We start from the raw sequence: 22,171 nt of genomic DNA, 5'->3' as shown, positions 1-22,171 counted from the left end.
TTTACAACTTATCCGTTTCTTAAAACTTTTGTCATGGACTTTTTTAAAAGGCTACATTTATAGCATTTTTCTCATTGTTGAAACACTGGATGTAGTATTCAAATCTTCATGCTACTATGTATTAGTTATATAATTTTCACATACATTACTTAACCTTTGTGATGTTCCATTTTATAATCCATAACATGAGTATAATTTAGGTTAGTGTGAAAGTGCCAGATACTGACTAAATGTCATTTGAATTTGAAATTTGGTGAATCTATGTCTTCATAAACTTACCTTTATGGAAATGAGACCTTTTCAGATATGTGATTTTTTAAGTTTCTTTATTACAGAGAAATCAACAACTGATGACGACGTACAGAAATCAGACATCTCATCAAGTAGTCAAGGAGTGATAGAAAAGGAATCCTTGGGACCTCTTCTTTTGGAGGTAGGTGCCTTCATTGACTCAGAAAGTGATTAAAATCTTTCTTGTAGCCAATTCGGTTTTTTCTTTTGTTTTGTTTTTTTTTGAGGCAGGATATCACTCTGTCGCCCAGGCTGGAGTGCAGTGGTGTTATCTCGGCTCACTGCAACCCCTGCCTCCCAAGATGCTTTGGATATAAGGCATTTTAATTTTTTTAAATGCCTTATATCCAGTTAATTATAAAACAAAGTAAAGAACTTTTTATAATTATTTTATCATGAAGAACATTTGACAGTTGTTACTGTTTCAGAATCAGAAGTGAATAATGAACGTAAGAAATTTTCATGAAGGCATTCTAAGCAGTGAGATGGAAAACTGAAGCTTATTGTATGGCTTTGCCTTTTATTTCTGCAGTGATTAGACTAGTTGGGAAAATAAAATACTAGAATTACTTAGCTAACTAGTGTTATCTATATGTATATCTTAGAATTTTACTTTTGAGTGAAGGATCCCTCATTTTATTGCAGTACATGATTTTCTGCAATGTTTTCTGAATAAAAATGTTTAAATTGTTTATCTAAATATTCTAAGAGAATTACTATTTTAACTGTCACTTTGTAATATGAAGAACTTTTAAATTTGAATGACTTTGTAATTACTATGTAATTTTCACCTCTGCATTTTCTGTCTAATCTTTACTCCTTGCAATCTCAGTACAGATGTCTTATTATCAAGCATCCTCATTACTTTAAGTGCTTTCTCTCCTATGTGAATGTTTAAAGACAGATATATGTATATATACACTCACTCCTCACAGTGTACAATTTCTAACTCTAGGTCTAATTACGTATATTTATTTATGCAAGGATATATAAAACAAAAATTTTCCTTTCCTTATCTTTCCTCAAGGTTCTCCTCCCTGGTGAAATATTCTTTACTCAGACTTGCATAGGTCTCTTTATTTTCTAACTCCTTTATATGTTTTGTGGTATTACCCTACCTTGTCTTGTCTTTGTATTAACCATAATTCCCTCTACCTACTGCTAATGTAAGAATAGTTTCAAAATTCAATTCTTGCTTTTACAGCCCCAGAAATATCATGTATTCCATTGCTTCACTTTTTACCTCTATAGAGATGATACTCAAATATGTATTTTTTGCTTTTACCTCTTCTCATACTTCATTCCTGTAATAAATAAATACTACTAATAATTAATAAATGCTAAATATTTTCAAGCCTCTTGTTAGCAACTTCTCCCTCTGAATCTATATTTTTTATTTCCCTACCACGTTATGCAGCCGCTTTATTGCTTCAGACTCTTGGTTTTAGTGGTCTTATTAGGGGAACAAGCACATAATTTTGTAGAATTATAAAAGACATTGGCCATTGAAACTAGGATGGAAACTACTCTCTGAGCAGGTACATGCACATATAACTGGTAAGGGGAGCTAGTATGTGTGATGGATGTGGATTTCTTATTGTCGTTACATTCTTCTCACAACCTGTCAAGTGGATTATATGACATATGACTGCATGTTGGAAAACAGTGTTGTAACAAGTATAGTAAAAATGTTAATGGTAGAATCTAGGCGGTGGATATACAGGTGTTCACTAAGAAATTCTTTAAACTTTGCTGTATTTTGAAAATTTTTAATATAAATTGCTGGAGGAAAATAAATAGGTATCTTATGCTCATTTCCCATTTCCATCTTTATCTCTGCCCCTGCTTACCACCTGCCACCATCCTATTACTTGGTGATATGTTTGGCTGTGTGAACATTGATGTGAAAATCCACAATAAAATACTGGCAAACTGAATCCAACAGCAAATATGAATTTATTGGAATGCTATTTGGATATCGCAGAACCATACTTGGAAACAGAATGAAATCAAGGTATCATAAGGAGGCTAGAAAGCAAAAGCTTTGTTAATGGTCTCTTAGAAAGAACCATCCAGGCAGTGCCCTGCTGCTAGAATGAATATACTTTTGCTATGCTTAGCTTTTTGTAATTCTTCTCAAGATTCACATTTAAGGAGGAAGTCTCCCAATGGCCTGATTAAGTATCCCATAAGATTTTATGTAGCAGAGATGAAAATTTCCCAAAGGAAATCAGAATATTCTTTACTAGGGGAAAAGATGATTGTAGTTAAAAACAAATAAACAGGCTGGGCGAGGTGGCTTATGCCTGTAATCCCAGTACTTTGGGAGACCGAGGCAGGTGGATCACTTGCGGTCAAGAGTTCAAGATCAGCCTGGCCAACATGGCAAAACCCCATCTCTACTAAAAATACAACAATTAGATGTGTGTGGTGTTGAGCACCTGTAATCCCAGAATCTGGATGGCAATTCAGAATCTGGATGGCAACAAAGATCACTGAAATTCAGAATGTTGAAACCCAATCTAAGGAATCCAATAAAATGATAGAAGAGATTAAAGATAAAATAGCTATTTTAAGAAAGAACCAAACTGATCTGATAGAGCTGAAAAACTCACTATAAGAAAAATTTCATAATATAATTGGTAATATTAAAGGCAGAATCAACCAAGCTGAGGAAAGAATCTCAGAGCTCAAAGACCAGTTCTTCAGTCAACTTAGACAGAAATAAAGAAAAAAGAATAAAAAAGAATGAATAAAATCTCCAAGAAATATGAGTTTATGTAAAGAGACTCAACCTACAGCGCATTGGTATCCCTGACAAAGAGGGAGAGTTTTTTGTTTTTTTTTTTTTAATTTGCTTGACAGAATTCTTTATGTGCCCCATACACGCCCCTCACAGCCTGGTCGAGGCAGCAGCTGCCCCTACCTCCATGTAGGCTGCATAGAGGTGGACTTGGCAAAGTTTATGTGGATGGGCACAGAGTCCATCCCCCGCCAGGTCCTGAGAGTGACTGAGGGAAAGGGGTGGATTTCATTGGGCTTTCTTGCTGTGTTGGGTGCTCTTGGAGAAAGGCTGTGGGCCCAGCCAGAGCTGCAGCAGGATGACAGCATGGCACACATGCAGGGCCGCAGAGCTGCAGGATGTGGAGGGGTATATGTTCCAGGAGAGCTAAATGAGCCCCAGCACCAACAACCTGAGCAGGTGTGTGAGCCAACATGCAGGCGTGGCCCACAGGAGGCAGGGCAGTATGTGGAAATACCAGATGTAGAACTGATAGTGGAGGAAGTGGCTGAAGCAGATGCCAATGAAGTTGGAGGTGAAGAGGGTAGAAACAATCTGGTTGAGTGTAAGGGGCTGGGGTGGAACCTTCCTTTTGGAGGGATCCCTCAGCAGCAACAAGGTACTTTTCCCTGTCCTGTGCTACCTACAGAGAGCAAACAGCAGGAGCAGGGTAAGGTGGGCAGCCAACAGTCAGTCTTCACACTGCTATAAAGAATACCTGATACTGGGCCGGGTGTGGTGGCTCATGCCTGTAATCCCAGCACTTTGGCAAGCCACAGCGGGTGGATCACTTGAGGTCAGGAGTTCAAGACCAACCTGGCCAACATGGTGAAACCCTCTCTCTACTAAAAATAAAAAAATTATCCTGGCATGGTAGCACATGACTGTAATCCCAGCTACTCGGGAGACTGAGGCAGGAGAATCACTTGAACCTGGGAGACGGAGGTTGCAGTGAGCCAAGATGGCACCACTGCACTCCAGCCTGGGTGACAGAGCAAGACCCTGTCTCAAAAAAAAAAAAAAAAAAAAACACCTGAGACTGGGTAATTTATAAAGGAAAGAAGGGTGTTTTTGTTTGTTTTGTTTTGTTTTTTGAGACAGAGTCTTGTTTGTTCTGTCACCCAGGCTGGAATGCAGTGGTATAATCTTGGTTTACTGCAACCTCCCCCTCCTGGGTTTAAGCAATTCTCATGCCTCACCCTCCTGAGTACCTGGAACTACAGGTATGTACCACCATGCCCTGTTAATTTTTGTATTTTTACTAGAAACAGTGTTTCACCATGTTGGCCAGTCTGGTCTCAAACTCCTGGCCTCATGTGATCCACCTGCATTGGCTTCCCAAAGTGCTGGGTTTACAGGCAAGAGCTACTGTGCCTGGCTAGAAAGAGGTTTAATTGACTTATTGTTCCACGTGACTCTGGAGGCCTTAGGAAATTTACAATTACAACAGAAGGCAAAGGAGAGGCAAGTACTTTCTTCACCAAGCAGCAGGAGAGAGAAAGAGTGAGAGCGAGGATGTGCCACACTTTTTTTTCCTTCAACTTTTAACTTTCAGGGAACGTGTGCAGGATATGCAGATTTGTTACATAGCTAAATGTGCACCATGGTAGTTTGCTGCACAGATCAAACCATCACCTAGGTGTTAAGCCCAGCATCCATTAGTTATTCTTCCTCATACTCTCCCTCCTGCCACCCTTGCCCCTGCCTGACAAGCCTCAATGTGTGTTGTGGTCCTCACATATGTCCATATGTTCTCATTGTTCAGCTCCCACTTGTAAGTGAGAACATGCAGCATTTGGTTTGATGTTCCTGCGTTAATTTGCTGAGGATAACAGCTTTCAACTCCATCCATGTCCCTGCAAAGGACTATGATCTTATTTCTTTTTATGGCTATGTAGTATTCCATGGTGTATATGTACCACATTTTCTTTATCCAGTCTATCGTTGGTGGGCATTTAGGTTGATCCCAGGTCTTTGCTATTGTGAATAGTGCTGTGATGAATGTACACGTGCATGTATCTTTATAATAAATGATTTATATTCCTTTGGATATATACTCAGTAATGAGATTGCTGGGTCAAATGGTATTTCTGCCTCCAGATCTTTGAGTAATCGCTACACCGCCTACCATGATGGTTGAATTAATTTACACTCCCACCAACAGTGTAAAGGCATTCCCATTTCTCCACAGCCTCACCAGCATCTATTGTTTTTTGATTTTTTAATAATCACCATTCTGACTGTTGTGAAATGGTATCTCATTGTGGCTTTCATTGTCATCTCTCTAATGATCAGTGATGTTGAGCTGCTTTTCATGTTTGTTGGCCGCATGAATGTCTTCTTTTGAGAAGTGTCTGTTTATGTTCTTTGCCTCCTTTTTAATGTGGTGGTTTGGTTTTTTTCTTGTAAATTTGTTTAAGTTCCTTGTAGACTCTGGATATTAGACCTTTGTCAGATAGATAGATTGCAAAAATTTGCTCCCATTCTGTAGGTTGTTCACTCTGATGAGAGTTTCTTTTGCTGTGCAGAAGCTCTTTAGTTTAATTAGATCCCGTTTGTTAATTTTTGCTTTTGTTGCAGTTGCTTATGGTGTTTTCATCATGAAATCTTTGCTTGTGCCTATGTACTAAATGGTATTGCCTAGATATTCTTCTAGGGTTTATATAGTTTTGGGTTATGTCTTTTATTCCCAGAACTTTGTCCAGTCACAGTCACTTGGATAGTTTCATTTAAAGCCAAGGCGCTGGTGAGAAGCCTTGGCTAGTATGAATGCTTCCATGAGACACAAGGTGGTCTTCCTCAAAGGATGACATCCTGGGCAGTGTTTGGAAAAGCTCTCAGATTGATTACTGAATGCATAGGCATTTGTTGTCTTCTCTGTATGCAGTACAACATAAAACCAGCTGTCAGGACTTGGAGGAATAGGAAGATTCCTTCCCAGGAGCACACTTTGAAGTTAATTAGATAAATAACATATGAGGGAAACTTGTAGAACAAGAACAAGTAATAACAGATTATATTAACCAGATACACTTTTAGAAAATAGAGATGCTTCTAATATTAGTAGGAATCGTCTCAAAAATTATTCCCTGAAATGTTACCAGTCTCTTGAGGGTGGAATTCTGGCAGATCTTCTGCTATCGACCTCATTTTTATATTTTAATATTTTATAACTATATCTTTATAGTAAAAATAAGCAAGTTAAATTATGTTTATACTGATGCAAAGAACATTTTTAAAGACGTTTCAGGTCTATCTTTGAAAAATAAATCTGTTTTTAAGTTATTTCTATTTGTATATAAACTTCAAGGCAAGTAAATATACACTGATCACCTATTATCGGACTTATAGCTAATCTGAGGGGTTTTATAAACCCAATTTAGATATGAGGGTACTTTCCTATGCTCATCTAAACCCAAAATATTTTAACAAAGAGTTTATCTATTGTTGAGATTTTAAAGCTTATTACATCCCTGTCTCCTTTGCATTATGGACTAAGTCACAGCAATTAAGTAGAACAAAAATAGCTTCATTCCTTTTTGTTCTTGCTAAAGAAAATATTAGCAGTGTTTTAAATGAGAACAACGGATTGTGCTTCACTCTTGTTTTAAATCTTGGTTATATACTTTGTGATAGAGTGATAATGGAGATGTATTTCTAAATTTAATTTATTTTAATATTTGGTTTTAATTATCCATTCGTCTGTTGGCAGACACTTGGCTTGATTCTCATGTCTTGGCTATTGTGAATAATGCTGCAGTGAACATGGGAGTGCAGACATCTCTTTGATGTACTGATTTCATTTCCTTTGGGTATATACCCACTACTGGGATTACTGGATCATATGGTAGTTCTTTTTAATTTTTTGAGGAACCTCCCTACTGTTTTCCATAATAGATGTTCTTTTTTCTTGACATCCTCACCTACACTTAATAGATTGAAGTGATATCTCATCACGGTTTTAATTTGCATCAACCTAAGTGTCCAAAAATGGATGAGTGGATGAAGAAAATGCAATATATACACAGAGCAGAATACTATTCAGCCTTTAAAAAGAAAGGAAATCCTGTCATCTGCAACAACATGTATGAACCTAAAAGACATTATGCTGATTAAAAGCCAGACTCAGAAAGACAGATACCACATGATCTCACTTATATGTGGGATCTAAAAGAGTCAAACTCATAGAAGGAGGGAATAGAATGGTGGTTACCAGGGCCTGCATGAAGGGTTGGGGGATTGGAAGGATGTTGATCAAAAGATAAAAACCTTTCAATTAGGCAGGAAGAATAAGTTCAAGAGCTCTGTTATACAGTATAGTGACTATAGTTAATAACAATTATTTTATACTTGAAATTGCAAAGAGAATACCTTTTAAGTGTTTTCACCACAAAAAATCATAAGTACATGAGGTAATGCTTATGTTCATTAGCTTGATTTGGCCATTCTACACTGTATACATATTTCAAAACATGTACACCATAAATATATATTAATTTTTATCAATTAAAAAATAATCATCTTAGCTGAAAAAGGCACCTCATAAAAATAAGGTAGAAGCAAATGGAAAAGTATGGCATTGGATATGTTTACTTAATTATGATAGTCATCTTTAAATCCTACCCACCAACTGTGCAAAGGTTTTTATTGACATTCCATTTTCCTTGATCTTAGAAAAAAAAAAAAAAAAAGATTATTTCAGACATCAGAAGATGTTACATTTTCACATTAAAAAAAAAATAGGGCCGGGTGCAATGGTTTATGCCTGTAATCCCAGCACTTTGGGAGGCCGAAGCGGGTGGATAGCCTTGAGGTCAGGAATTCAGGACCAACCTGGCCAACATGACGAAACCTCATCTCTACTAAAAATACAAAGATCATCTGGGCATGGTGGTGCATGCCTGTAATCCCAGCTACTTGGGAGGCTGAGGCAGGAGAAACACTTGAATCCAGGAGGCAGATGTTGCAGTGAGACAAGATGGCGCCAATGCACTATCTCAAATAAAAGAAAAAAAAAATAGGGCCACAGCACACTGAGACTCTAATTGGAAGATTTTTCAACAGATAAAATGCTCTAAGTTTTTAAACTGATGAGATAAGATAAATTGTCCAAGCTGTTCACGTCATTTTCAGGAAAAAAATTGTAATCATGTCATTTTCAGGAAAAAAATTTTAACAGTGGTAACATTTCCAAACATCCATTTTCACATGCTATCTCTATAGCATTAGTGTCTTTTTAAAAAGCAGTTTACTTTTTATTCATTCTTAAAATTTCATCTTAATCCCGAAGGAAAAAATTGTGTTTATTTTTTAGAGACTATCTCCTAGAGAGCAAATTTGGTACCCTGGCCTTTTTTTAAAAAGAAAAATGAGTAGCCCATCAACATTGTTAGAAAGGTCTTTTAAGCAATTTGCCGTAAATAACCAGCAGACCCCTGTATGATCCAAAGGATTTTTATGGTCATTTTACATTTTGTTGCAAAATTCTATAAATGTTCTTTTCCAGGGTCTTAATTTTATTGTTTATATACATTCTGCAGCAAGTAAACTGCAACATGTTGCAATAAGTGGAAAGATTACAAATAAGTAAGGTGCCACAGTCAACCTCTGCATTCTGGCTCTTCCTCAGGATTCCAGGGTTTGGTGATAGGTGACTGTTTGGACTGAGTCAAGCACCAGAGTGTTACTACGCTTAAGCTTAATTTCTTTATTATGTTTTAGATTATAATATAAATAGAGGTTCTAACTTTTCCCCTGCACCCTTGTGGATATTATATGCCCCTTAGGATGCATGTGTCTCCTTTTGGAGACCCCTGGCTCCATCTCAATGCAAAGGAAGCCCCTGTGATTTGATTCCTGTCCACCTCTGTTGACTCACCTTATACCATACAGTCCAGCAACTCCAAACTGCCGATTTGTTTTCTTTTTGTGCCATGCTCTCTCCACTTCCTAGAATGTTCGTCCCTCGATCCTCTTCCTCCTCCACTATGTCTTTTATATGTTAGTTAGGGGTCTTTACCTTTCTTTGACCCCCACCCTGATCCCAAATTAGGCATCCTTTTATGTGTTCATAGACTATTTTGTGTATGTCTCTGATCTGCATTTTATCACTGATATTTTATTATGTTTATGTCTCTCTCTCCTACAGTATCACAGTTTCCTTGAGGACAGAGAGCAGGCCTTGACATATATTTCTGATCTCTTTTTTAATAAAAAATGTATGGTTTTATTTTTCTTTTATCTTTCAACCTCCAAACCATTTTTTTCTTTTGGTTTTGCAGGCTTTAGATGGATTTTTCTTTGTTGTGAACTGTGAAGGGAGAATTGTATTTGTGTCAGAGAATGTAACCAGCTACTTAGGTTACAATCAGGAGGAATTAATGAATACCAGCGTCTACAGCATACTGCACGTGGGGGATCATGCAGAATTTGTGAAGAATCTGCTACCAAAATCACTAGGTAAGGAGAAATCTAGTTCTCTGTAGCTTCTCCTTATATGATATGTATAATCTATAATAATATGTGATTATTTATAATATATAGTATTATATATGTTATAATATGTATTTTAAATATTTTTTGAATGTAGTTTCAGTCTCAAATATAAATATGAAGGGGAGTCTCATCAAATATCTGATGAAGAGCATTCCTTTCAGCTTCTTCCCTTATACTGTGTTGTGCCACAGTCATGCCACAGTAGTTGGAGAAAATTGTTTTCAATTTTGATTACGTTCAAGAAAGAGACAAATGTGTATCCTTTCCATTACCCTGCTCACAGAGAAAGGAATAGAAAGGAGAAAGGGAGGGGGTGAGAGGGAGGGAAGAAGGAAAGAATATATGTCATATACCTACTAAAATTAGTGTTTTTAGACTTAAGTGTTTTAACTGAGGAATTCCATGTATGGTTGGATGGGCTATTCACTGCTGACGAGCCTAACTGAGAGGATGGATGGAGTCTGATTTCCAGTCTGTGTTCTATTCACTGAACCCTGTGCCTGGGGCAAGGCTGGGACCTTAGGAGTTAGGGGATTTTTTACTAATTCTTGTAAAGGCATGGATGGACTAACAGCAACCCTTTGTCAACTTCTTGACTTTTCAGGCTCCTCTAAAGTTTTTAAGTGCTCAAGTTCCAATTACTCCTAGTGATTGCATTGCTACGTTTACATCTGAGTGGGTGTGTTTTTCAATAGTCAGTGTACATTTTGTAGATAAATAGGAAATTTTTCATATTACATTTCACATTCCATTCTGTTTCAGATTTTTTCCTATAGTTTATTTGTTCAGTGAGCTCTGAAATAAAAGCAATTTATCACAAAGATAAATTTACCACACATCAGCTTTTCAGACAGATACTATGTGATAAATAATCTTAGTCGTAGAGTTAGAATTCTACCGTACCATTTAGTATGGGAACTGAGACATGTGGTCAGGGAAGCCAAACAATATAAGATTCCCCTGATGTCACTATAGGTAATACTTAAAATTTCTTTCTCTGGCCGTGGACTCTAGATTCTTTTGTTCTACTGTTCCACAATTTTTTTGTTTTGTTTTTTTGAGATGGAGTCTCGCCCTGTCACCCAGGTTGGAGTGCAATGGTGAGATCTCAGCTCATTGCAGCCTCTGCCTCCTGAGTTCAAATGATTCTCCTGCCTCAGCCTCCCAAGTAGCTGGGATGACAGGCACCCACCACCATGCCCAGCTAATTTTTGTATTTTTGGTAGAGACGAGGTTTCACCATGTTGGCCAGGCTGGTCTCGAACTCCTGAACTTGTGATCTGCCCACCTCAGCCTCCCAAAGTGCTGGGATTATAGGCATGAGCCACCACGCCTGGCCCGTTCCACAAGGACTACTAGTGTATGGATTTAACAAGGACTACTGGTGTATGGATTTAACTGAGCTATTGCATTTTATTTTTGTATCCAAAAAAACTAATTTAATTTTAGTCTCATGTTGGGTTTAGCAGCCTTCCTGATTGGAAAGAGGCCTAGAGTCACAAAAAACAAGAATGAGCTGTTTTCTGACTCCTGAAGAAGGGACTTGTTGTTTGTGGAAGGGCCACATTACCTGTTCTGCCTGGTTCTCAGGATGCTGTAGATCTATGACTATTCAGGTTCCCTCAAATCACTGCCAGTAGGTAAATTTGTTGAGAGTGTCATCTACTAGCTCCCGGCTACTTACAAGACAGCAGTCCTCAGCTGGCCCGACAATTCATTGTTGCCTCTCTGAGCAACCTTTCACAATAGGGAGGAATATGAAGTTTTTGCTGTAGAGATATTTTTCTCTCATTCCCCCCATAATGGAAGAACATTAAAAAAAAATACTACTTTTTTTTTTTTTTTTTGAGACGGAGTCTCGCTCTGTCACCCAGGCTGGAGGGCAATGGTGCCATCTCAGCTCACTGCAACCTCTGCCTCCCGGGTTCAAGCTATTCTCCTCCCTCAGCCTCCTGAGTAGCTGGGATTACAGGCACACACCACCACACTTGGCTAATTTTTGTATTTTTTTTAGTAGAGATGGGGTTTCACCATGTTGGTCAGGCTGGTCTCAAATGCCTGACCTCATGATCCTCTCGCCTCAGCCTCCCAAAGTGCTGGGATTCAGGCGCATGCCACCACCCCTGGCTAATTTATTTATTTATTTATTTTGTAGAGATAGGGTTTCACCATGTTGGTCAGGCTGGTTTCAAACTCCTGAAACTTGATCTGCCTACCTTGACCTCCCAAAGTGCTGGGATTACAGGCATGAGCCACCACGCCTAGCCAGAAAAAAAAATACTACTTTCTTATACAATAGTGTAGACAAGCAAAGATAGGGCAAGCTCTAGTAATAATAGAATAGATCACCTAATCTTACAGTGTTAGTTGATCATCCATTAGAAACCAATAAGATGGTCCCACCAAAAGAATAAAGCCCAACTACACCAACTTAGAAAAGCCAGTAGCTTCTTTCAAGGTATTTCCAAGAAGCATTTAGGAGAAAATAAATTATAGTACCCATATTTAGACCTTTATTATTAGAATAATCAAATTTTTAGAAAATTAAGGAATTAGACCAAGTAGAATCATTTTATATGTGTTCCATTTTCAAACATTGGAAAAAAATCAAGATTCAGAACCTATCAAGGAAGAAATTTGAAGAAAAATTTAGGATCGTTATTTATATATGTACTCACGTAATATACATATATCACACATACATGTTTCAAAACACTTCTTATTTTTGATTTGTTATTTTCTTTTTTTTTTTTTGACGGAGTTTCACTCTTGTTACCCAGGCTGGAGTGCAATGGTGCGATCTCGGCTCACCGCAACCTCCACCTTCTGGGTTCAGGCAATTGTCCCGCCTCAACTTCCTGAGTAGCTGAGATTACAGGCACGCGCCACCATGCCCAGCTAATTTTTTGTATTTTTAGTAGAGACGGGGTTTCATTGTGTTGACCAGGATGGTCTCGATCTCTTGACCTCGTGATCCACCCGCCTCGGCCTCCCAAAGTGCTGGGATTACAGGCTTGAGCCACCGTACCCGGCCTGATTTGTTATTTTCAAGGAGAAATTTTGAAGAAAAAAGTTAAAAGTCAAACTTTTAAAATTGCTTTTGAATTTACAGATTTAGAAGATTTCAGTGTCTAAAATCTGTACTTTTTAAGCATAACATTTTATTTATAAGAAACAAAATCTGAATGCTGGGAAGCTGGTATGGTGAGAAATTTTGTCCAAAAGAACAAGTATACATGGATATACTTATACTTGCACAGATGGTTATAAAAAGATTATATTGTGAAAGGCTAACATTACAAAGAATGAGATGTTAGTGAACATAGACTTATTTGTGAAATTCTAATAAATTGGAATTTGAAATTTGAAAAAGAAATTTTTTAAAGCAGGTCTTTTTATAAATTCATACCATTTATATCTCAAATGATGGAGACATCATAGTGCTTAAGAGCATAGCCTTTCTGGTATAAAACAGAAATGGGCAATGCATTCTGGCTCTACTGCTTAATTAACAGTGTGACCTTGGACAAGACAAGGCTTGACCCCTCTAGCCTCATCCTTGATAGGCAGGTTAAGTGGTAAGTGTTGCTTAGCATATTTCCTGGCTGGTATTAAATTCTTCCTGTTTTAGCAATTATTATTATTCCTGTTATTGGCTTTTTCTAAATGTTTTGGAGCTTTTAACTTCTGAATGATAGATCTACAATTATTATTAATAACTACTAGCTGGTTTTGATTATGCTTTTAGCTTCGAAATTGATATAAAGGAAGGACAATCTTGTCCTTTCACAGTATGCTCCTTAGAACCACATAGAAATTATTCTGTAGAAATTATTGAGGCAAATTTTTTTATAGTTTGCATTCTGTAAGTTAGTTCCGTTCTTATTTCTTTATTTAGAGACAGAGTTTTGTTATTTTCATCCAGGCTGGAGTGCAGTGGCACGATCTCAGCTCACTGCAACGTCCGCCTCCAGGGTTCAAGCGATTCTCCTACCTCAGCTTCTTGAGTAGCTGGGTTTACAGGCACCCACCACCACACCCAGCCAATTTTTGTATTTTTAGTAGAGATAGGATTTCACCATGTTGGCCAGGCTGATCTCGAACTCCTGATCTCAGGTGATTTGCCTGCCTTGGCCTCCCAAAGTACTGGGATTATAGGCATGAGCCACCACTCCTGGCCCTATTCTTTTTTAAATTGTAGCTAAACTGCTACTTCCACCTAAAAGGAGGGCTTTTGTTATTTGTTTTTTAATACTTTGGGTTTGTTTTACCAGGTTATTTTAAATATTATCAGTGACATTTAGCCTTTCAAAGAGGAATCATGGTGAGTTAAGAAAGCAATTGCGTAAAGATTAGGCATGCTGCTTTCTAGCTAGTCTAAACTGCTCCCTCCCACACACAAAATACTGAATTTTGTCTGAAGCTTTGTACCTCTAGTATAGATCTATCCTCTTGTTTCCATTCCACAGAGAATACAGGACGTTATGTGTGTGATGCTGTTGTATTTTTGCATAAATTGTAGTTCATTGCTTACTGTTTAAAAGAAGATTTAGGTTCAAAAAAGTTCTGTCATGGTAAACTATTAATAGTTTGGTTAACTTAAAAAAGTCTAATTAATCTTGTGAAATACAGGGTATCCAGAAAGATCACCTAAAATATTTAGCAGCTTATATTTGAGGGGCCTATAATTCAATTCAAATTGATCTTGCTGTTAATTATTGTTATTTTAAAAAGATATGATAGTTGACATGTAAACTATCACCAAAATGACTTTAGTTTCTTTAGTTGTGGTGATTATTTTTCAACTTTTTTTTTTTAACATCTCAAAAAGTGTTTTGTACAATTTAGGTATAATGACCACCATAATGGGTCATGAAATTAACTTTAAGGAAGTGCGTTTCTCCTTTTTATCACTGTCTGCTCTTCTCTTGGCTCCTTATGCCTACCATGCCTACCTTGATCCCTAACCATTCCTCCACCTCTTTTCCTTTTCTCTATCTTCTTTCCTTTTCCCTGAACTGAGTGTGATTAGATACCTAGCTCTTCTTCTAGTAACATTCCACAAGTAGCTTTCTTTGTAGATACCTTCAGAAAGTTGAAACTGTCCCTGATAACCAAATAGATCAGGGTAAACCTAATCCAAGCCAAGCCATAAAAAAAATAAAGCCTTTTTTTTTTTTTTAACTTTGATTTTAGATTCAGTGGTACATGTGCAAGGTTTGTTATATAGGTAAACTCATGTTATGGGGGTTTGTTGTACAGATTATTTTGTCACCCAGTGTATTAGTCCATTTTCACGCTGCTATAAAGAACTTCCCTGAGACTGGGTAATTTATAAAGGAAAGAGGTTTAATTGACTCATAGTTCCACATGGCCAGGGAGGCCTCAGAAAACTTAAAATCCTGGCAGAAGGGGATACAGGCACCTTCTTCACAAGGAGGCAGGAGAGAGAGAAGAGCAATGGAAGAACTTCCAGATGCTTATAAAACCATCAGATCTCATGAGAACTCACTATCATGAGAACAGCATGGGGGAAACTACCCCCATGATCTAGTCGCCTCCCTCCCTCAATACATGTGGATTACAGGTCTCTCCCTCAACACGTGGGGATTACAATTTGAGATGAGATTGGGTGTCGACACCTAGCCAAACCATATCAACCAAGGTACTAAGCCTAGCACCCAATAGTTATTTTTTCTGATCCTTTTACTCCTCCCAGCCTCCACCCTCAAGTAGGCTCCAGTGTCTGTTGTTCCCCTCTTTGTATCTATGAATTCCTGTCCTTTAGCTCTTGCTTATAAGTAAGAATGTGCAGTATTTGGTTTTCTGTTCCTGTGTTAGTTTGCTAAGGATAATGGCCTTCAGTTCCATCCATGTTCCTGCAAACAACATGGTCTCGTTCTTTTTATGGCTGTATAGTATTCCATGGTGTATATGTACCAAATTTTCTTTATCCAGTCTGCCATTGATGGTCATTTAGGTTGACTCCAAGTCTTTTCTATTGTGAATACCATGGCAATGAACATACACTTGTATGTGTCTTTATGGTAGAATTATTTATATTCCTTTGGGTATATAACCCAGTAATGAGATTGCTGGGTTAAATGGTAGTTCTGTTTAGCTCTTCAAGGAATCATGACACTGCTTTCCACAATAGTTAAACTAACTTACACTCCCACCAACAGTGTATAAGCATTCCCTTTTCTCCACAGCTTTGCCAGCATCTGTTATCTTTTGATGTTTTAATGATAGCCATTCTGACTGGTGTAAGATGGTATCTCATTGTGGTTTTGATTTGCATTTCTCTAATGATCAGTGATAATTGAGCTTTTTTTCACATGCTTGTGGGCCATATGGTGTCTTCTTTTGTAAAGTGTCTGTTGATGTCCTTTGCCCACTTTTTAATGGGGTTATTTGTTTTTTCCTTATAAATTTGTTTAAGCTCCTTATAAATACTGGATATTAGACCTTTGTCAGAGGCATGGTTTGCAAATATTTTCTCCTTTTCTCTAGGTTGTCTGTTTACTTTCTTGACAGTTTCCTTTGCTGTGCAGAAGCTCTTACATTTAAGTAGGTCCCAGTTGTCAATTTTTGCTTTTGTTTTGATCGCTTTTGGCATCTTTATTGTAGAATCCTTTGCCTGTTCCTGTGTCCAGAATGGTATTGCCTAAGTTGTCTTCCAAAGTTTTTTATAGTTTTGGATTTTACATTTAAGTCTTTAATCCATCTTGAGTTGATTTTTGTATATGGGATAAGGAAGAGATTCAGTTTTAATTTTCTGCATGTGGCTATCCAGTTATCCCAGCACCATTTATTGAATAGGGAGTCCTTTCCCCATTGCTTGTTTTTGTCAGCTTTGTCAAAAATCAGATGGCTGCAGGATGTGGGCTTATTTCTAGGCTCTCTATTCTGTTTCATTGGTCTATGCATCTATTTTTGTACCAGTACTATGCTGTTTTGGTTACTGTATCCCTGTAATATAGTTTGAAGTCAGGTAACATGATGCCTCCAGCTTTGTTCTTTTTGCTTAGGATTGCGTTAGCTGTTAGGGCTCTTTTCTTGTTCCCTGTGAATTTTAAAATAGTGTTTTCTAGTTCTGTGAAGAATGTTATTGGTAGTTTGATAGGGATAGCATTGAATCTGCAAATTGCTTTGGGCAGTATGGCCATTTTAATGGTATTGATTCTTACTATTCATGAGCACGGGATATTTTTCCATGTGTTTGTGCCATCTCTGATTTATTTGAGTAGTGTATTTATTTGAGATAACAAATTCATTTTTTATTATAAGGTCTATTTACTTTAGTTGGAGGGTTTTCCTAAGAATTAGACAACTTAATCCATTTATTCAGTGCATGAGAAGAGAGCTCTAAAAAATGAATATACATGCTAATTTTTACATTCCTTTTTCTGTTTTTCCTCCCTTTCCTTCTACTTTTTAGCCTATATATGCTCCAGTGGAATGGAGGGCCTTAGGCAGAAATCCTATATCACTAAACCAGACATGCATATAAAAATGTTATTCATAGCTCTTTATTTTCCACATTGTTCCCCCAACAGAATAGAAATTTCGTTTCCTTTTGAAAATAGTAATACATGTTTGTTGTAACTGGCCACCTGAAATGATTGTTTCTATTAAAATCACTACTGATATTTGAATTATAGTATCAAAGGATCTTATATATTTTATTATGAAATTTTAGAGCATAAATAACTTTAGAGATAATGTAGTGGATTCTTTTATTTTAAAAAATGAGACAATGAGCATCAACGATTAATTAACCCAAACCTTAGAACTTGCTAATAGCAGCACCCAGACTCCTTCCTCCAGTGTAGTTTGTTTCCATGATTTCTTCTAACACTTAATAAAGGATGAGATGGAAAAAAGGAAGGTGGGTCATTGGAGAGTTTAAGATAGGAAAATGTTTGGGAACAGTTAAAAAAAAAAAGCCTTGGCCAGGCACAGTGGCTCATGCCTGTAATCCCAGCACTTTGGGAGGCCGACATGGACGGATCATGAGGTCAGGAGTTTGAGACCAGCCTGGCCAACATGGTGAAACCCCATCTCTACTAAAAATACAAAAATTAGCCAGACATGGTAGCATGCCTGTAATCCCAGCTTCTCAGGAGACTGAGGTAGGAGAATCACTTTAACCTGGGAGGTGGAGGTTGCATTAAGCCAATATCATGCTGTTGCACTCCAGCCTGGGTGACAGAGCTAGACTCCGTCTCAAAAATACAAAAAAAAGCTAATTTTTGTATTTTTGGTAGAGACGGGGTTTCACCACGTTGAAAAGAAAAGAAAAAAAAAAAGCATCCTTAAAAACCCTTTGATCATCTCATGACCATATGATTTAAACATGACACTATAACTGGGAAATTATGGCCCACCACACAGTGGTTCTTCCTTGAAATAGATATCTGTTCTACAATTTGATTCATTTTTCCTATACTGGATCAGGTACCATTTCTTTTTTAGCGATCTTTTTTTATATAATAATATTGATTATCCACTATATCCAAGGCATTGTAGCATATGAACTGTGCTAGTTAAATAAAATAAATTAAAGCACAAGGAAAAAATGGTTATGAAAAATTGAGATTGCTTTATATTCTAAATATTTTTCTTCTTTTTTTTTTTCTTTTTGAGATAGAGTCTTGCTCTATTGCCATGCTGGAGTGCAGTGGCACAATCTGTAACCTGTGCCTCCAGGGTTCCAGCGATTCTCCTGCCTCAGCCTCTCAAGTAGCTGGGACTACAGGTGCACACCACCACGCCCAGCTAATTGTTGTATTTTTAGTAGGGATAGGGTTTCCCTATGTTGGCCAGGATGGTCTCAATCTCTTGACCTTGTGATCCGCCCACCTCGGCCTCCCAAAGTGCTGGGATTGCAGGCATGAGCCACCGCACCCGGCCCATTCTAAACATTTTTTTGAGTCACAGACTCTGAGAAAATCGAAATCTTCTCCCCCAGAAAGGCGCACATCCACGCAAAAGCCAACCTTAAGAATCCATGATTGCCAAGTTAAAACCCCCACTTATCAATGCACCTGTGGTTTTTCAATCATTTTTTCATTGCCAAAGTATAACTGGAAACCAACTGAAAAACTCATTAATTAAGTGCTATAAAATTCTGAGCAAAATAGCTAATAAGTTTTAATTTTTGTTTTTGATTATAGTATTTGAGGGGAAGATCATATGTATTTTCTTGGAATGTTACAGTTTTCTAATTGCTAAACATTTAGATTGGCTAGGGAGATAAGTATCCTATTGCCTTAGGATAATGTTAGATCTGAAGAGATCAGTCTGTTTTTTCATCTGAGGATCTAATTAAGCAGATGGCTTAAAGCATATCTTTTGTATCTTCAGAATTTGTGCTTTATTACCTTATTCACAGACACATAATCAATTTTTCTTCCTCAGTAAATGGAGTTCCTTGGCCTCAAGAGGCCACACGACGAAACAGCCATACCTTTAACTGCAGGATGCTAATTCACCCTCCAGATGAGCCAGGCACCGAGAACCAAGAAGCTTGCCAGCGTTATGAAGTAATGCAGTGTTTCACTGTATCACAGCCAAAATCAATTCAAGAGGATGGAGAAGGTAAAGCCAAACGTCTTTTTAAAGTGTTTATTTCTTCTGTGACTTTAAGGAAAAGAGAGGAAATTAATTATAAACTGACTTTTTCAGATAGTATTTTTGGTTACTATAATATGTATCAGAGTAGCTATTCCATTTGCTATATATTCTTAATACTTAAAAAACAACAATTACTAACATCTAGAATCATTCCTTTAATATGCCCCCCAGATTCTCAGTTTTAAGCTGGCATTCCCGCTAAAATGTCAAATAATTCAAACCAACTTGCTGTCTAGAAATAAGTGATGTAACTAACTGCTGCCAGTTGGAAATGTACCAGATGCAGCAGACTGTTGAACAGCTCTGATTTTTAGAAAGTTTCAAGTTTAGAGTGTAGGGAACATTGGAGAATAGAGTTGGCATTTTTCAGGCTATACAAGGTAATTTATAAGGAGAAAACTTATGAACAGATGGAAACATACTGAAGCTCTAATATGAACATGGTGTCAACATGGAATTAGTTAAATATGTGACAGTGGATGAGTTTTCCTGTAAACTTAGACTGAGCTAAGTTTAGAAAATCACAAATTGAGAACTGGTGTAAGAACAAGGGAAGGTAGTAGACAAGAAGTCAGATACAAAAAAGCTGTGTATGTTGCAGGTCTCACCAGGAAACAGAGGTGACAATCTACTGGAGACTTTTTACAAAATACACATGCCAAGTCTTATTTGATTCAAGTTCATTTTTAACTGTGTGATAATGTGTATAACATCCTCAAAACAAAATTTGGGAATGGGACTTTGAAAAAATTGTATATCCTAAAAACATGAAGTCATCTGTTAAGAGGAAAATAGTGCTTCAGAATTAAAGGTTGTTTTTCTCATACAATTATCTGCACTATGGTTATAAGAGTAATCTTTGTAGTCATTAAGTACTGATGAGTGTAGGAAATTGACTACAAAACTGTATTTTAAAAAACACTGTGCCACTTATATCTAACCAAAACTACTACTTCTAGTTATTATCATCCAAGTACATCAGATGCATCAGTCTCCTCTAGTATATACTAAGAGCATTCAATAGGAAGGGATGGTTTATGCCAACTAACTCTCTACCTGGAGCTGTCAGTTTTTGGTTACCAGCAATTTTATTTCTAATATACTATTAGATAAGAATGATTCTTGACATTTTGGGCTGGATGACTTTTTAAAAAAAAGAAAAAAGAATGATTCCAATATTATGTCAGGTCCTGTAACATGTATTATTTTTATAAAAATCATTAATGGCAAGTGATAGATGTAAACCATTTTCTACTCTTTCCTTCAATTTCCCTTCTTGTTTTGGGCAGATTTCCAGTCATGTCTGATTTGTATTGCACGACGATTACCTCGGCCTCCAGCTATTACGGGTGTAGAATCTTTTATGACCAAGCAAGATACTACAGGTACTAATTGTAAAGTTCAGAATGTTCCATAGGTATTAATAATGCGACTGTGCCCTTAAAACTAATTATATCCAGAATGTCTTTCTGTTCTAAGACATTTAGGCTTTGCTCCCTAGTTTTATACAGAAAACATTTTAAATGCTCTTAAGATTATGCAGTTTAGATACTGTAATATAATCATTATCATGATCAGGGTGCTGGGGAGAACACTTTTTATAACTATTTATATATCTACATTTGATTATAAATTATTTTTCATAATCATGGAATAAAATATTTAAAGAAATTTAGAAGATATAGATATGTAAATACGTAACTATACATACATTTATTTAAAATAGATATGAGTACTGTATGGTGGTTTTACTATTATGCTTAAACGTATCTGGCTATTTCTGGTTTTTTTAATTCTTTTTCTTTAAATTTATTTAGCACATACTGATTGAGTCTCTAGAAGTGCCTATCACTGGGTTATTTCTCAAGATGTATGTGGTTGAACAAAAATGATTTAATGACAAATGTGTTATTTTTTATTATGGAAAAGTTATGAGATGGCGTAAGGGAGGATATATGAAATTAGCTGGTCAGCAAAGGCCTGTCTGAGGAGCTGATACTGAGTTCTTGGCCCCTAAGGATGAAGTGATGCCCACTATTTAAAGTATGGGTCTTGGAAGGGGGGCAGCAAGGAAGGGTCTTGATACAGAATGAGTACACCTAATTGAGGAACCCGAGCTGCAGAAGCTTAAAGATAAGTAAGACTGAGAGGTTAAGTTAGAAGTACTGAGAGCCTCAAAGTGAGTAACACTGAGACTGCCTAAAAATAAGGCCTTCTTTTTAAAGGCCTGCTTCAGATTTGATTTTCAGCAAGAACCAATTGTTATTGTTCTTTATAGTTTATAAAGTATTTTTCTTATATTATTTGATTTTATCTTTACACAAACACATCATGTGTTCATGCTTTTATAACAACCAGAGTTACATATATCACTTACCTCTCTAATTTTAAAATAGAGATAAATACTAGAGGTATATTTTCTAGCAGACTAGGATTTTAAAAATCATTTCTTCTGAATTTTATGCTTTGTGAAAGTTTAGTTTTAATGTACAGTTTGACTTTTACCACCTTTTATAAGATCTTATTTCATTATGTATTAATTTTTTAGTCCAAATAATCTAAATATTCCAGTGTTGTATGCTTTGTGCTTGTGTTTTTAATGATAAACTCCTAACTGCTCTTACTAAAGAACTAGTATGGATAAATTAGCACAGATAATAGAAAATGGTAAAGACAATGTCTACGAGCACAGAGAGATGTATCTAAGGATAGTAATTATCAGTTATCATACCTTTCTTCATTCCCTTTTTGAATCTACCATGTATTATGTTTCTTTCCAGACTCTACCATGAACAATGCTGGAAAAATTTAATAAACCTACTATGGATGTGTGGGTTTGTGCAAAAAAAATTTTTTTATTTAAATTTTTTTAAATTTTTTAAAACAATTATTGAAAATTGAAAGTATTTTGCATGAAGGAAAAATAGATTCCATTGAAAAGGAAAATTGGTCTCTTCTGTCAGT

At 36.7% G+C, this 22,171-nt stretch overlaps 1 protein-coding gene across 6 annotated transcripts in view; it reads left to right on the top strand.

Moving 5' to 3' along the window:
- NCOA1 (nuclear receptor coactivator 1) overlaps window positions 1-22,171 on the top strand; it is a 277,674-nt gene that overhangs the window by 180,542 nt on the left and 74,961 nt on the right. For all 6 annotated transcript variants that reach the window (XM_032294317.1, XM_032294318.1, XM_032294319.1 and 3 more), the window contains 4 exons: window positions 336-433; window positions 9,355-9,532; window positions 18,992-19,171; window positions 20,497-20,592. In XM_032294317.1, the coding sequence (XP_032150208.1) occupies window positions 336-433; window positions 9,355-9,532; window positions 18,992-19,171; window positions 20,497-20,592 (552 nt within the window). The remainder of the gene's footprint in view (window positions 1-335; window positions 434-9,354; window positions 9,533-18,991; window positions 19,172-20,496; window positions 20,593-22,171) is intronic.

Source organism: Sapajus apella, unplaced genomic scaffold (assembly GCF_009761245.1).
Source record: "Sapajus apella isolate SASKATOON/1434 unplaced genomic scaffold, GSC_monkey_1.0 scaffold31, whole genome shotgun sequence".
NCBI lineage: Eukaryota > Metazoa > Chordata > Mammalia > Primates > Cebidae > Sapajus > Sapajus apella.
This window is presented reverse-complemented; position numbering and strand designations above follow the sequence as displayed.